Genomic DNA, 17,406 nt, shown 5'->3' on the forward strand with positions numbered 1-17,406 from the left:
TTTCATCAACGATTAACTTCCCTGCCTCTACTTTGTGAAGTCCATCATAACTGTACTAAGACAACCCACAAATAGTTCAATCAGTTTTAAGCACTTTTACATTGAGGGTGATTAAACATCAGAATAAGTAGCCCTGATAGGTTTTAAAGTCTTTATTCTTGGAGATATTCAAGACCCATCTGGCCACAGCTGCGAGGACTCTTCTTTGAGCACGGAAGTCACACCAGGGAGTCTCCAGAGCCACCTTCCCACCTCAGCCAATGCGTACGTCTGTGAATAAAGCTGGCACTAAATCCCTTTGAAAAACTGAAAGCTCATAAGGCACTCAGCAGCTAAGACCTAAACATATTTATATGTTGGGGTTTTTTTTGCAGAAAGGGAAGGTGGTAAACACATGCACGGATCTACCTCCAACATACTTTTGGAATCTTGCTTTTAGAAAAGGCAATGTCATTTATACTGTCGATAAAAGTGAAGCACTGGACTTTGTCAGTACATCAGCGGTATTCTTCTGGATTATTTTAAAAAATCCATATAGATTAATCTTTAAAATGTCTCTTTTGCTCTTGTGTTATTGTTGTTGTTACTACTTGGAGTTTGAGTTTCTTCTGACTTCAGTCATCTATTTACAGACTGCCAGTGAGCGCTGAAATGTCTGGCTTCATCTTATGCTTAAATTCAAGGTACTTGCAGATATTCTGTGATCAGACTTGGTGAGCTGTTTATTTCTCCAGACCCGCTACCTGATTAGAATTCCAGAAAGACTAAAATGACATTTGGATTTTGTACGGTGATTGCAAAGAACAGATTTCCGCATGATTATATCAAAATTAATAACATTCCTCATAAAATTTCAAGTATCGGAGTTAGTAAGAAGCAACTAATTGCTCTTAGGCAATTGCCAAGCTTAACTTCTAGCTGCCTTATTCCAAGCTTATTTTACTGTTTAGCCACTGAGAAGCAGCAGTTGTGGATGTCACTGCTCCTACATCATTGTATTTTCTACAATGGTTAATAGCAAATAACGTAGTCCTCTCTCCACCAACAATCACACTGCCAGTTGAGATTTATTAATCCGAGCTTCTTCTGCAAGTTCAGTGGTCCTTGAATCCTTCCTAATGCCTTCTGCATCTGCTGGGTGATGCCAGTAATTCTCCCTTCCGAGGTTCTCTAGGTTAGGCTGGCTATGCCTATAGTAACGTTTACCAACTGGAACAAATTTGTAAATCAAAGTATTTGGTGCTAAGAACCTGGCTTCTATGTTGTACACCTTTCTTAGCCAAGTTGTGATCTGACGAAAGGATTGCAAGTCAGCAGTGGCAACTGGACTGCATTAAGCAGGCTCTGAAGCACATATTCTGGTTTAGCTTCATACCAAAGGGATTCAGTTCATAAGCACCAGCACTCCTCTGTGATGCGAACTAAAGCATGTTAAGTGGGAATGATAATACTTGTTTAAAAAACACACTGTTGGCTCAAAGGAAAAGACTGAAACAGCTACAACCATTATTCTGTGATTACAGTACCTGATAGGACTCAAAAGGACTCAAAAGGTCTCAAAAGAATGAACGTGTTTTTTGGTGTGGCCACTTGGCGTTGGAAAAAAGCTTAGTAGACAGTTTTTGTATGTCTTTGGTCTGTTCTACATGCAACTGATAGGGACAGTCTCCTTTCTCACCCCAGATTCACACTTGCAAGATGCATCAACCAATACTGACCTCACACCAACTTCTTCACAATAGGAGATATGAGTCAGTAATCTGCTAACAAGAAAACACAGCACAACAGATAATTGACACGTGAAAAAAAAAAAAGAGGTGAAAGTTCTCTGTGTGACACGTGTCTCCCATGAGGTAGCAAACTGGATTCATGAATTCATGAAGGCTAGTGCAACATATTTAAATAGGAGGTGTGCATATTAAGACGAATAAAAAGTGGCAGTCTTAGGTTATACATTTATCCTACAATTACCAAGACCTGTAACAGCTAAAAGTAAGTAATGTTCTTTCTTGATACAGTCAGGGCCATCTGGATCACAAAGATTTTGGTTACATTTCCTGTTTAATCTGCAAAAAGTCCACCAACATCCTGACCAGAAGCTCTATATTTGGGGGAAAAACATGAAACACAAAGCAGAAGGAACAGGTCTTTAGCAGGTTGCTTCTCTTTCTTTTCTTACAGTTCTTTGCCTTCAAACATGTTTTACAACTTTTATGGGTGCTAAGCTATCTAATAAGCCCTGAGTAACTATAAGAGACACCTGCAGAATCTAAGATTTTGCTAGTCAATTAGATTTCTTTCCCTGCAGACCCACAGGCTCCCTTGCTGCTAGTACAAGCAATTACAAGGAAAGACATTAGAAATCGATGCGGAGGTTGCTACAAATCTACTGTAGTGACCAGGAAGATCTCCAGCACCAGACAGATGGGCATACAGAGCAGGCTGCTGTCTCTTTATGTCTGCACCACCAAAGGTGGGCACTGCCATAGCACGGGTTGTAATAATAATCCTGCAGTTTGCATCTTGTGGTTTTATTGCAGAATAAGGAACATTCATCAGGCATTTTCCAATGCAGATAGAAAGCTACATGTGCTTAGTAAAGCTATATCTGGGGATAATAGCCCAGGAATGGAGAATAATGATGGCAGAGATACTGGGAAAAGAAATAAATGAGTGAAGTGCGGGAGAGCACGAAAATATCTTTCTATGCTTGCATGTGGTCTGTAGGAACAACTTAAATTCAATATGCAACAAAATAGAACCAATTAAAAGAAAGTAAGTAATAGCTCTATATGGACAGAGTTTTTCTAGCATCTTTGGTGGGTACTTTTGTATTTGGCTAGTTTGGCTGCTCTACACTTCAGCATAAATGCTTTGGTAATTTTGCTATCTGTATAGTGCAGTGAGCAACTGTGAGTCAGGGCATGTTGACACTTAGGTGAAACCTGACTGACAAAGTTTCAATGTGAACTTAAATGAGATAAATGAGATAAATTAATTAAATAATCTTGAAAATTGCTGGCTTGTAGAGCATTATGTACCCCACTTATCAGAATGATATTCCAATGGTCCATCATTCTCAGATAGGTGGTTGTTCCTGGCTCTGTCTCAGACTTCGTGTGTTATCTTGCACAGATTAGTTCCACTTTTTCTGGTTAATTTCATGAGGGGATAACACTGCAAAACTGTCATGTTAGCTGAAGAGGCACAAGCACCAATAAAGATAAGAGCTGTCAGATAAACCTACAATATAACACACCCTCAATCAAATCCAAAGTGTTTCAAGTTGGACACCTAAGAATGTCAAATTAGGAAACTCCAACATCCACAAATCCTGCAGGAGTCATGAGGAAATACAGTATGGGAGTGAAAATCACAATAGATTCCACCTTCTTATAGAGGAGCAAATGTGACATGTTTGCTTTGACTAAGGGTTATCAAGAAAAGGAAATAAACCTTCTGATTCCTCCCACTACTTAGTTGAAGGTAAATGAGAAAAAGCAACATTACAAAGCAACCAGAGGAAGCTCAGGTGTATAACATTTCACACTCTGCTGCCCACTGCCACTTCAGGTGTTCTTTAACTGTTATCTTTTCATTTATGTGAGAAAACTGTCTTTTGTAAACAAGATAATTTCTTACACAAGATTACACCTCTTTCCCTCCAGTGGAACCTGAACTACACCTGAGGTGTTTTCTCACAATCACGTTTTATGAGTGGGCTTACACTGGGAAACAAACTGTGAGCAGTGTGCAGCCCAAAGCAGCTGTAGCTGGCCATGATATCATGCTACAGCTCCAGGAGCACACTCCAGGGATGTGAGATGTGGGCGCCTTCACTAGGGGGAACCTCTCTCTTCATTCCAGAGGCCTGAGGCAACTTCAAAGCACCAAGAAGCTTATAAGACCCACTGTCCTACCTGAACTTGGTACCTCATCACTGCAGCAGCTGGTGAGTGTGCAGCTATGAAGCACGAAGGCAAAACCAGCACCAGCCCCGTTGCTCCTAGCACAGACAGCAACAGTCCTCAGATGCCCCCTGGTGATTTCCAGCTGCACTGCAACCCTTTAATCTTAAAAGACCTCTGAAGAATATACATTAGATGAAGGAGAGGAATTGCAAAGAAAGAGCTTGCATGGGTATGTTGCACTTAGAGTCCCGCTGTGAAGCGGGAAGCATTCGCTTCTCCCTCGGTGGACACAGCCCCGATGATAAAACACACGTGTTTGAGGTTTCACAGCATATCAGAAACATTCTTGCTGGGACCATTCCAATCCACAATAAAGTCTCTTAATCCCTAAGCCATTTAAGATGTATTACACTTTATGAAATATCTGAGTAGAAATATCCTATGACTAAAAGTAGCAAGGAGTACAAGTACTTGAGTAAATTAGCATTCTTAAGTACTGTATTTACAGACAACCCAAAAATATTCAGTGCCCTCTTGTGGCTTGCATTAAGAAAGAAGAAAAAATATCAGAGAAGGAACTACTGAAGTTTGAACAGTCTCACAACTGAGATGGCACGTCCATTGTACCTTCCACGACACCACTGCCACAAACATGAGCCTGGAGAAAGGCCTGCTGAAAGGCCCAGATATGAGAGGAAAGGCTGAGAGAGGTGGCACCGATCAGCACATGGAAGAAGTGGCTCAGAGGGGTCCCATCTAAGTCTACCTGCTGGGACAGAGGCAGGCTCTTCTTGGTGGTGCCCAGTGCCAGGACAAGAGGCAGTGGGCACAAACTAGAACATGGGATGTTCCCTCAGAGCACCAGGAGCACGTCTGTGCTGTGCAGGTGACGGAGCACTGGCACAGGCTGCCCAGAGGCTGTGTGTGGGCTCTGCTCCTCAGAGACCTTCAGCAGCCGCCTGGATGTGGACCTGGGCCTCTGCCCTGGTGTCCATGATGGAGCAGGGGTTGGATCACCCTCCAATACAGCTGCTGCCTGGTGCTCAGAGGGAACCTCCTCTGTTCCAGTTTGTGCCCAATAAAACAAAAGGTATCAAAAAAATATCCTAAAATATGTTGTATACTTACAGTAATTCTAACAAACTCGTGTTCACATCTCACTGGTCTGAAAAATAACATCTCAAGGAGCCCAAAAATGCTTCCCAATATGAATAACATCTAGGTCCGACTACTTGTCAGAAGATGACCCAGACACAGAAATGTCCCTCTCTCACCCTGGGAATGAAGTCCTGACTAAGGACTGGAGCAGGACAAAGGAGAGTTCTACAGAGCTCACTTATTATATTATGAATATGCAGCCAAGGAGAATTAAACACACTGAGTGCGTTGTCTCTAAATAATGAGATACGCTTTTCTGCAGTATAAGAAAATTAAATGGAATCTTTAACAAAGGGCTTATAACCAGATTTAAGTGGTACAGTAATCTACTTAGAGCTCACAAAACTATGTTACAAGGAGAAATAACACTAAATAACAAAAAGTAAATTCATACATTTTGCCAACTTCTATCACTCAAAATAAGACCTTAACTCAAATCTTATAACCATATTATTCTGTATGTGACCTTTGAATATAGGTCGAATATAGGTCGAATATGTGACCTTCAAACACAAAAATAATGGAAGGGCTTTTCAGCTCAGCGGAGCACAAGGACAAACCACCTGCATGCCGCCACACTGGTCCAATAATGCAACCAGAAACTCTTTTCACAGCAAAAACAAAGAAAAAGAGCAATCAAAGCCCCACATTAATTCTTCTCACTAAACCTACCTAAATAACAAGGTTTGCTATTGGCATCAAGTGTTACGTAAATCTTTCTTTTAGGAGGTTACTTCTCTATTAACTCAGACAGCAATAATCTAACAGGAGAGGGTGAAAAGATGCATTAGGAACAGTTTTGTCCAACCCCTCAACTTTTTTCAGTTATCCTTCATGAAAAGATCATAAGACGTGATGTAAAATAGCCTGTCAGCACATGAGAGGACTGTGAGATAAGGCCACAAGCCATTAGTTTCAGTAACACACACACTATTCATAACTTAAAACTATGAAAGCATATAATTGACCATGAACTGGAGTTTAAAAAGTATCTGAAGAAGGAGTAACAGCAGCAAACGGACTGATCATCTTTATTATGCAACAAAGAAACAAATAGAAAATAAAATACTTTAATAGAAGAAAAAAATAAGGGAAAAATTTAAACATAACGTAGCATATTTCAACTATACACAATGCAACATGAACATATTATTCAACAGCAATGTCTTATTAAAGGTTTTATGTTTCGAGTACAAGCGTGGCTCATTACAAATACACGTTTTATGCATGTTTGAGTTTCAGTAAGAAAGATCATGACCAGAAGCAGCATATTTAAACAGATCAATTCATGTTCCAGAAATGCTTACCTAGTGAATGTGCAGGATGCAATCTCTTCATATTAGAAGTTTAAAATATTAAAAGCAAGACAGTGCCTACCAATACAGATATTAGCATATGCAAATAAAGGGAATAAACACCGTGCAAGTTTCTTTTTCTTTTTTTCTTTTTTTAATATTGCATTGATACACATTTGTTGCTTTAAAATATGCATTCAAGTCTCTTTGTTTAAATGGGAACAAAATGCTACTTCAGCAACTATGCATCAAGTGGCAACTAATTATTGCTATAGAAGAACTCGCTTCCCAGACTTTTAAAATAGATGTAATTTCATTTGCAATTCTTAAATTACTCTCAAGTAACAGAAATAACCAGTTCCAGTGTCCACAAGGTGTTCTGAATCCGTATTGGCTATAGGCAGTCATTGCCAGATTATATAAATAACTTACTGAATCTAAAGAAGTTACCCAAACTTTCATATAACTAATTAAATTAACTTGCAAACTTACACAGCAATAAAAAAAACACACACCATGGTCATTTTCTTTTAAAAAGTTAAATCTTTAGCATCAGGCTACATCAAAATTCCTTCGCCCTGTTTTGTAGTTGGCTTTGCAGAGGAACAAAGGGGGAAAAAAAGAAACCTAAACAAACTTTTCCCTTTGCTTTCAGTGAAGCACTCCAAAGAGGCAAGTGGTCAAAAGAGCATTAAAACGGACTGAGTGAGAATACTCAGGAGAAGTTTGGAGGTTGTACTCCTGCACAACTGGTATCATTACATACAAATCACCAACTAGACAGAAATAGAAAAGAAGACCAGGTGTGTTCTTCACCACCACACATACAGTACGTGTTAAGAACAGTTTGATGTTGGGTCACTGCCATGCAGTGTGAAGGTTCAGTCCTCAAAGGTTTACATTCAGAACTGTCTCTGTCTAAATCCCCAAAAATATCATCTCTGCAGATGACTTATTTATTTCCCCTTCCTCCCATTAATATTAAAAATCTGGAAGTTCTTTTAAAAATGTATTTTCCATTTAAATTCAGAATTGTTAAGTGTTGTTTCTTGGATTTTGTTGTGTTTTTTTTTCCTCCAATTTTAATGACAGTCTTGCTGAGAATTATCAAGAATAGCAGAATGTTGGTAATTAATTTACAGCAAGCTTTTCTTCTCAAGTGTTTTTTCAAGCCTTTGGATGCAGCAGATGTCCACACATTAACAGTTTCACCAAAACAAACAAGTTCATTTTTGAGCACCAATTTGTCCGAAGCCAATAAATGCTCTACTTACACAGTCTGCTGTGAGAGACAGAACAGACGGTAACTTAAAATTCCTAAAACTACTGAAGGTTTTAAAGACCTCCAATGAAACAAAAAACCAGCTTGTCGTACTCACATAGCAAGGAAGTACACCTCTTCCTGAATGGCCTGGAAAGTATGGCAGGGGGGCTATCTTCACTGATAGTTCAGAGTATGGAGAAAACTCTTCATTCAGATTTCTAATCAAGCATCCTACTTCAGTTATGCTCAAAAAGGGGAAGAAATTAGATGTAATTATTCCCAGGCAATGGCAACATTCTTTCTTAGTGAAAGAAACCTCTGCATTGCTGATCTATACAAAACAAGTATTTTGATTTCTTACACGGGCACTGTTTTCATTTACATAGTAATGGTAAGGAACAAATCACAACATCAAATAAAACTCTGTCCTCGGGCAGGAGGACAACACAAATTGTTAAGAGACGAAAGACGAACTTAAATTCAACAGTGCAACAGAGCATCTTTGCATCTCTAAAATGCTGTTCTCAAAGTTCTTATTGGTCAGTCAAAATATCCAGCATTAGTTAAAAAAAAAACAACACATTTTGTAATTAACAGAGCAGTAGATGTTAGAGACAATGAAGACAAGAAGTTGTTCCAGAAAGGTCTCTGATTCCAAGAGACTGATCTTATTAAAAATATCAAGTTTGAGCTTCAGTAAAACCATATATGAAAAGTTCTTGTCAACGAGGAAAAAATGAAACCATTTTTATTAATACACATGTCAGATTACCAAGAGAATTCATGTAATTTTTCCTCTGAGATAACCAGTAAGACAGAAGTCCATACTTCAAAAGTTCACATGACAGGATTCTTGAACTGCATTTCGGTACTGGGCTTCTTCATCAAGCTGGTAATTCTAAACAAAATGAAAATATCAACAAGATGGTAAAATAATCAAATACCACAACCTCTAGTTCAATAACTCATTTTCCACATTTGAGGCTCTGTATTTCTTTAAGTATTTGATTTGATTATGTTGCACAGTATCCTTTATTTAACCAAGAACCAGGAGACGGAGAACTCAGATGAGCAGGACAAAGCTCATTAAGGCAGAAAAGTCCATCTTCTCTTCCTGGCTCAGTTACATCACAGAACAGACAGCTCAGGAAAGCTGACTGCATCACACAACTCTTCTACCAGGGCTTCCAAGTAGCCATAACCTTTTCCATTAATAAATGCAAAACGTTATCCCCAGACTACAATAATCACAAATTGTATCATATCTATCACAAAAGATGGGTGGTTAATCCTGCTTCTTTTGAAGAGATGTATTCCAAGATGTTACTCCATCACTGTAAGTGTATTACAGTGCAATACATCTTTTTGGTACAATTCTGGCAGGCTTCCCAAATCATAATTCCAATCACCAGTTCTACATCTTCAAGCTCTCAAGATGCACTCAAGCTCAACAGCTCAATCCCCTGTGTCAGCCTCTTCCATGCCTTCATCACAGATCACTCAACACAAAGTACATACTTAATCTTTGCCTTCCTTAACCTGTGAGGCTGCCTATGCCTCAAATACCGTTTCTTCTATATAGGGCTAACACAGCATATCCTGAACTCTGTTAACACTCTCAAAACTACAGAATGAGCTCTCCAAATCTCTAAGCCCATATGCAGGACTCAGCTGGTTGGCTTCAGTTATGATCTACCCAGTGACTACATCTGGGTATGCAGCTTTTAATCTACTCAAGGGCCATTTAATCGAAATGAGCCCAAAAGAATACTAGCATCTTTTTCTATGTTGCGGCCCCTTTCACAACACAATGGAAGAGAGGCTGTAGCAGCATCCTGGCTTTTCAAGATGAACTTTTAGTCCTGAGAACTATGGTTTAATCTCTGGTGCCACAGAAGGCCAAAAATATCACATAAAACAGAGTATCACCCATTATGTTTTCCTCAGGAGGAGGAATAATAAACTGTTATAGAAAGAAAAAAAAGGTTCAGATTGAGAATGCAGAACTAAAGGCTTAAGCTAACAGCTTGGAGCTGCGCTTATTTAACTGTTGGCAACATCTATTCCTGGCAACATTTCACGCTGATAGCATGAAGTTAAGTATTCTACTCCCAGCTTCTGTCCAGAGCAGAAACAAAGTGCATAACCCATTTTATATTTTTATTTTTTTTAGCATTTCTGTTTCTAATAAACTAAAAACTAGCATTTACTCCCCTGCTTAACAAAGAAGAAAAAGCTTACCACAAATTCTCCGTAGTCAAACTGGTGTCTCAGATTTAGATGGCTAACAAGATTTCTGGTAACCTGGCTAGAATCTGCCCAAGGCAGAGATACGCAAATAGGACAGATCTGAATTTGGGAAAGAGAAAGAAAAAGAGAACATTTTTAGAAGCTACAGGTAATAATAGAGAGTGCATTAAAGACATGCTCTAAGGATATTACTTGTCTAAAGTAGTGTTACATCTTACTACAGTTTACACAGAAATATAGTGTTAGATATTCTTCATTTCAGCAGTGTAACATTCAAAATTACATTTCAGCTTTCCAAGTCTGTTAGTGTTTGCCTAAGGAGTGGAGGACTGTCACCTCTGTCTGCCACTCTATTCATTTCTGTTGTATAAAATTTAGAAAAGAATGTAATTGCTACATCTGACACAGTTTAAAAGGATTTTCATGTACCTGAGATGATCAAGTTAGCATATAGAGAAGATAACTCTTCCAATACAGATGAAAAGAATAGAAAACCAAACAGATTTTTCTCCTCTGCTCCTACTGAATACCTCAGGTTATGTTCTAACTGTAGGTTTCAAATAAAACAACAGTCAAGTTACAGATGGAATTCTATAAAAACACAACTTAGTAACTAAATTAAGGAGGAGTTCATGTCAACTATAAAGGCTGAGTTTGTTTCAAATTGAGATAAATGAGACAGCTATGTGAGAAATGCCCTAAAACCAACCAGGTGCTTGACAAGAAGCTTTCAAATGAAAGCCATTACAGAATTACAGATTACAGTATCACAGAATGACCCGGGTTGGAAGGGACCTCAAGGATCATGTAGTTCCAACCCCCCTGCCTGGCAGGGCCACCAAACATACACATTTACTACATCAGGTTGCCCAGGGCCCCGTCCAACCTGGCCTTGAACACCTCCAAGGACGGGGCATCCACAACCTCCCTGGGCAGCCTGTTCCAGGGCCTAACCACTCTCCTAGAGAAGAACTTCCCCCTAACATCCAACCTAAATCTTCCCTCTTTCAACTTAAAACCATTTCCCCGTGTGCTGCTATTGTCAGCCCATTCCTCTATTTAAATGCAGTGCTATACTTAGATCACAGTGGCCTGTTAAGGTATAGATGCTGCGCACTTAAAATCCCTCACATAATCAGAATGAAAGTAGAAAGAATTATGCGTAAGTAAAAACTTATTAAAAAGAGGTAACTCTACTTACTACAGGAACTATCTGATAAAGATGCCTATTATTACAGTGATCCAGCAAGCGCTGTCTGGTAAAATTGGCTTCTTGACACAAGGGGCATTTGAAGGTTGGGTGCCCACTGTAAGCAGAAATACAGTGTTAAACAGAAAAAAAGGAGTTTTGGAAGTAGTATTACAGAAAGCTCAATTCAACAGTTAGATTGATATTACTTCCCCATATTTTAATAATAACAATAACAGCAAAAAAACAACTTTTACTGATGTAACAGTGGACTTAACAGAGCATCTATCATTACTACTTCCAAATAGCAATTTTAAAGCACATTTATTACCTTTATGTCTAAATGCATTCTACTGAGACTTGGACTTCACAAAATATTTGTTATCTAATTGCAACTGCACCTTATTCTTACTTGCTTACTTTGTGTTCAAATCTTTCAAGAAAGCACTGAAAAATCCCAATGTATGGTTGGAAACGAATTAGAAACTAAATACCTTTTTAAAATAGAATTTGTTGTAGTTTTGTTTGTTTTAGATAGCATAAGCTTACACTGCAGTTAATTTAATAATAACTATAGGAAAATAAGCAGCTTACCTTGCATTTCCTTGACGGATTTGATTGTTAGCCATCTCTCCACTGGCTGGCACTGCATCATTCCTGCTACTGTATATGTAAGAAAAAAAAAAAGAAAAAGAAAAAAAGATGAAAAATGGTGTTATTGTACTTGGCTATCAGAAGTTCTTAAAATTCATTAATACCAGAAAATATGAATTTCAAGACAAAACATATAACAACACTAATGTTCTGCTGTGGTATAGTCACTAATTAATCATGTAACAATATCCAGATGTTTTAGTTAAACACTGCTGTAACTAGTTCTGGTAGCAGTTTGAACTTCTGCTTTCAACATATTGATGGGCTGAGAACTGCACAGCTCAGCCTGCTAAAAATAGAATGTCAACACAGTACATAAAGCACAACCTATATATAACAAAAAGTCTATGAAAACAGCATGTAAAAAAGGTCTTCAAAAAATAAACCAAAAGCAAACAAAAATAACAACCCCACACCCAGGCTATAACACATCAGTCAGAAAGTATGAGGAAGAAAGTTCTTCAGCTTTACTATCTGAAAAGAAATTGGTAAATGGTATCTGATTTTATGGTGTGTAATAGGCTGAAGGTTCCTTATACTTTTCATAAAAGATCAGCTCAAAGCAAAATCAATCTGAAAACAAAAGCTTACACAATAATGTTTTGAAACAGGATAACCACTAAAATAGAGTTGGGAAAGGAGAGAGAGGAACGAAAGGAGAAGGGAACTTCCTTGGGGCTAAATTATTATGAGATCTGTTACAAAGCAAGCTGCTCAAGTGCTGTCAAAGCAAGTAAGCTGGAAATATGATACCATTTTTAGAAGAGACCCTTAAAAGATATTCCAAACCATTGTGGAGAAAGGTTTTCTTCTGTGTGCTGAGTAAAGAAAAATATCTGGAAAAACTGTCACCTTTTTAAGCCTAAGAACACAGACAATAATTATTACTAGAAGAAAACATGTCCTGGAAAAACAAACAAGCCACCACCAACAAAAACAAGCAAATAAAATGATTTCCGCTAGGGGAAAGAAATGCATTGTTATACATAAATCACCCTGATTACCTGTTCCCTGTTGGATCCTGTGAAATCTGTAATTTTGGAATAACAGAAGGAACACCGTATTCATCCTGATACTTCTTACACGTTTTATAATGCTGTCTCATCCACGAAAACCTAACCTGTAAATGAAATGTCAAATTACTGAAATTATAGCAAACAATCCAATGGTAGAAGGAAGATAATTCTGCAAACAGAAAGTAATACATGCAGGGATTATTTAGACATCATACGCAACAGGAAAACTAACTTATGTCTCTCAGGATGAATGCCTTCTTCCCAAAGATAACATCTTCTTTGTCACTCTATGAGACTGGAGAGCATTCCCACACCCTTAATAGCCAGCTAACTTTGAGAGCTCTTAGCTGTGAAAAATGCCAGTAAACTCCATTTGATTGAAACAAAGTTGTGGGACCTTCAAACTCTCACACTGAGATCAATGACTGAGGAGCTAACATGAAGAGGGGCCATAAGGATGGGATATGCACAACCGCTTTCATCCTTCTCTAGCCCACTCTTACTTTGTGCAGAGTAAAATTGTTTTATACTAAGCATGTTCTGATAATACATAATCTTTCCATTTGAGGGAAAAAAGAGGGAAATGAACACCAGCTTAAGGATGCCTATCTGACTTAGATACAAGGTAAGACAGTAATGAGTTGCCCTAATGAGCTGCCCTCATTTTGTCAGAATTTGGACAAGCCCCACATCAGAACTTCAAGTTTAGTAGCACTGCCAGAAGTGCTTACAGGTTTAGAAGCCAAATAAGTCAAAATCATGAGTCTGTGCCCAGAGTTTGTCAAGGAACCTGCTTGGTTCTCCCTTTTGATTTATCAATTTGTGCTTCTTTCTGCCAGCTTTCACATAACAATGTGTTTTGAGGAACAAGGCAAGAAGCTCATCTTTCCACACTGGCAGACAGAGGTCCTAAGAAAAACCAAACTGACAGGAAGGTTACCTGGGCTGGAAAATAAAATGCGTGGCTAAAATCCTAGATTCATTCATATTAGAAGATAGACTACTCTAGAGCTCAGGAGAGTCAGGATTTCACTCAGTGTTCTGAAAATGATAACCACTTTACAAAGGCATAGTAAACACACTGACTTAATGTAGGGCAATGAGAAACTTCATATGAACGTTGGTATACACAGAGCAATCAACTTATACTTGTCATCCTAAAATTAAATTTTCATATATTTATATAAATAAAATATTAAGAGCAGCTGTGATCACTCTTACTTCCACGGTGAAAGTTTCTGAGGTTTTTCCAAAATCCCCAGCATTCATTTTCAGTAAGCTAACTCACTGGTAACAATTTTATAGCTGTATTCAAGTTTTCTTGTTGTTTTGGGTAAAACTGGCATCCACTTAGTCACTATAGACAAATCAAGGTTCTCTTCTACATCAGGCGTACCCAGCAGATACCTGACAGCAGGCACTGCACACTACTACACACACAAGCCATACAAAGAAAAGCAATAGGCTACGTTAGCTCCAATACATGAATGGCACACAGAAGTGTCTGGTTAGAAGTAAGATAATTCAGTGTCTGTAAAGTTTTACTCTACCTGCTTCTCACAGCATCTACAGCGCCCAGAAGCTTTCTTCATACTGTTTTCAACATCTAGAGCCCTTTTGGGATATGATCTTTCTTTTTTAGTCACGCTCCCCCGGCAGAAAGGACAATGTGTTCCACTTTCCCGCATTGCTGTCAAGAAGCACTTCCTGCAAAATCTAAATTAAAAAGTTACCGAGCAGATTAGTAGAGTAAAGAAAGTCAGATACTTTGTCCCTGTAAAGGGATGAGCCATTACCAGCATAAAAGGGAAACATCAGAGTTAACCCCTTACTGAGCAGAAGATGTTTTACAAGATAAACATTGGGAAAATGAAATAGCAGCGCTTAAAAAGAAGTATAAGGGAAATCAGGGGAATCTGGGGTAAAAATTGTCTATTATCTATTAGTCTATTGTCTGCTATCCCTGAGCTGGACACCGGATTGATCATTAATGAGATATTAAATGGTGCAGTAGACACGTGGTACTGGAAATCTTATCAGAGTAACTTCTGTTTATCGTCCTTCAGTGGAGCCAAGAATACAGCAAAGCCACATTCCTGCTGTTTCCCCCAACATTTCACTTCATCAGCTTTCCCGGATCTGCCCTGGCCTCTTTTCCTCGAAGCAATGTATCAACCATCCAAGCTATTTTGCATTTCTACCAGCCAGTACTTGGTGATTACACGTTCCTAAAAGCATGCACGGCTTTCCACTACGAACGAGTGAACTGAAAGAGACAACTCCGCTACGATCGCTTTAAAAACGAGTAGGAAGCTATAAATAAAGCTTAAAAAAAAACGCAATTTCGGGTCAGGTCTGGAAGTTGCTTCCAAGTGCAGCACAGCCCGGCGCTGGCGAGACGCCGGGGGCTCGTTCCGGGGCGTGCCTTTACTCACGGACGGCCCCGCTCGCTACAAAAGAAACAGGTGAGGATAGAGCCAGGCCGGTGGAGGCTGCACCGCGTCCCACTCCGGCCCCGCACCTGCAAACTGGGCGGGGTAGAAGGCAGGGAAATAAAGGCAGGAAGGCGGAGGAGGCGAGGCGAGCGCTTCCGAAGGAAGGAGGGGGGCGGGAGGAGGGATACCCACACGTGCTGGCAGTTCATAGTCCTCACGGGCGTTTTGAACACCTCCTGGCAGATGGGACAGTAAAAATCCTCCTCGCTGAAACGCGCGGCGGCGGCTTCCTCAGCCATGGCAGCACGTCGGGGCCTGTCTGTGCGGAGCGGGGACGAGACGCCAGTCCGACCCGGCCTGTTTCGCTGTGTTCCGCGGGGCCGGGCCGGAGGGGCTGCGGGAAGATGGCGGGGGGCACCTGGCGCCAGGTGGGCGCCGGGCTGCGGCGGCGCGGCGGGGGGAGGGGAGGGGAAGGGGCCCGGGCCTGCGCGCCGCCCGCCCCGCCCCGCCCCGCCCCGCCCCTCCGGCGCCGGTCCGGGGAGCGCCGCCGCCCGCTCCCTCCCGCCGTCCGGCCCTGCTGTTACCTGCCGCCGCCCGCCGACGGAGATCGGCGGATCGTCTCAACCGCAGCTGCGGGCCGCCGCCATACAGCGCCCAGGCCCTGCCGCCGCCGCCGCCACCCGGGGACCAGGGGCGGGCCCGGGGCGGGCCAGCGTTTCCATGGCGATCGCCTCCCGGCCCGGAGGGACTATTACGATATTTGCGGGGCGACCTCGCCCCGCCCTGCCCGGCGCCACCGCCCCCTTTCTCTCTTCCTCGTCCCGTGGGCGTACCCGCGGCGGAGGGACACAGCGGGGCGGGCGTCTGTCTTCCGGTAGTTCTAGGGCATTGGGATTCGGGACGGAGCGGCGAGAAGCCGCAGCTCCGCCCCGCTTGGCGCCGGCCGACCGAGGGGAGTTTCGTCCCGCAGAGCCCGGCCGCGAGCGGGCGCCGCTGTGCGAGTCGCCTGGTCGGAGGCTGAGACCTCTGTGGAGGCGGGTGCGAGCTCTGGTGTGCGCTTGACCCTGTGCAGCCGCCCCTTGTCCCGCTTTGCTGTTAAAGATTATCGCTCCCCAAAAGTTTCTAGAGTTAAGAAAATTCGTATCTGGAAAAGGTCTTGACGTCCAAATGTCCGCTTGGGGCCTTGCAAGTGCTGCTGGCGATCCTCTGTGTCACAGAATCACACGGAATGACCCGGGTTGGAAGGGACCTCAAGGATCATGTAGTTCCAACCCCCCTGCCTGGCAGGGCCACCAAACATACACCTTTACTAGATCAGGTTGCCCAGGGCCCCGTCCAACCTGGCCTTGAACACCTCCAAGGACGGGGCATCCACAACCTCCCTGGGCAGCCTGTTCCAGGGCCTAACCACTCTCCCTGTCCTCTTATCGCCGTGTCCACGTTGCATGCTGCAAATGCAGATATGGAGAAACGCTATGAAATGCTGGTCCCCAGAGTGACTGGGGAAGTGCTACAGGTTAGCAAGTGGGTCTAGTACAGGCACTCAGGGAGATAACAAATCCAAGGCCATCCCAGCTGAGCCACTGGCACCTTTCATTCGGGTGGTAGTAGCAGAGGGACAAAGCTGATGCTTGCTAACAATATGAAATCAGTGGAAAGCATTTGCAAGCTCCTTCTGCATAAATGGTGAAGGTATTTCTGCACTCTTGATGATAAAGTAGTGGTTTAAACATGGAGGTATTCTTAAAGCATTAAAAACATTTAAGTTACAACATTCAGGAGCTTTGATTATTAACTAGGTGATCTTTCCCTGCTACCCTTTCTAGCACTAATAAATTTAGGACTTCATGTTGGGAAACTTAAGTTGGGCGTACAGTACAGGACAAACAAAAAATCGCTGGAGGAGGAGGGCTGCACACATGATCCAGGGAGTGGAACACCTCTCCTATGAGGACAGGCTGAGAGAGCCAGGGCTGTTCAACCTGGAGAAGGCTCCAGGGAGACCTCTTAGCAGCCTTCTTAAAGGGGGACTATAAGAAGGAAGTGAACTGACTTGTTAGTAATGTATGTTGTGATAAGACAAGAGGAAATGGTTTTAAACTAAAACAGGAGATTTGAGCTTGCACAGGCAACTCAGGAATGTATCTGACCTCTCACTATGGTCATTTGGATGTTATCTAGGATGAGAGAGGATACAGCACTTTGGTACTGAGTGAAAAAGACAATCAGACAAA

At 41.5% G+C, this 17,406-nt stretch overlaps 1 protein-coding gene across 2 annotated transcripts; it reads right to left on the bottom strand.

Annotated features, from left to right (window-relative positions):
* Nucleotides 1-6,073: 6,073 nt before the first annotated feature.
* On the bottom strand, nt 6,074-15,861 carry RNF138 (ring finger protein 138). Of its 2 annotated transcripts, none has more exons than XM_015855486.3 (8): nt 15,757-15,861; nt 15,365-15,491; nt 14,288-14,453; nt 12,726-12,841; nt 11,662-11,727; nt 11,080-11,185; nt 9,870-9,977; nt 6,074-8,526 (listed from the first exon to the last, which is right to left on the bottom strand). In XM_015855486.3, the coding sequence occupies exons 2-8, from the start codon at nt 15,469-15,471 to the stop codon at nt 8,458-8,460; spliced, it is 738 nt and encodes a 245-aa protein (XP_015710972.1). In that variant the 5' UTR covers nt 15,472-15,491; nt 15,757-15,861; the 3' UTR covers nt 6,074-8,457. The 2 variants fall into 2 exon arrangements, with proteins under 2 accessions (XP_015710972.1, XP_015710971.1); XM_015855485.3 differs by having other exon boundaries at nt 11,662-11,730.
* Nucleotides 15,862-17,406: the final 1,545 nt, after the last annotated feature.

The sequence above is a fragment of the Coturnix japonica genome, chromosome 2 (genome assembly GCF_054131305.1).
Source record: "Coturnix japonica strain WE chromosome 2, WE-NBRP24, whole genome shotgun sequence".
In the NCBI taxonomy this organism is placed as follows: domain Eukaryota; kingdom Metazoa; phylum Chordata; class Aves; order Galliformes; family Phasianidae; genus Coturnix; species Coturnix japonica.

Excerpts from the sequence above, each read along its gene's own strand:
- RNF138 (XM_015855485.3), bottom strand. The coding sequence starts at position 15,471 with ATGGCTGAGGAAGCCGCCGCCGCGCGTTTCAGCGAGGAGGATTTTTAC. Across the intron at positions 9,978-11,079 it reads TTTATCAGATAGTTCCTGTA|ATCTGTCCTATTTGCGTATC; the intron begins GTAAGTAGAGTT and ends TCCCAAATTCAG. Across the intron at positions 8,527-9,869 it reads TTGACTACGGAGAATTTGTG|AATTACCAGCTTGATGAAGA; the intron begins GTAAGCTTTTTC and ends CATTTTGTTTAG.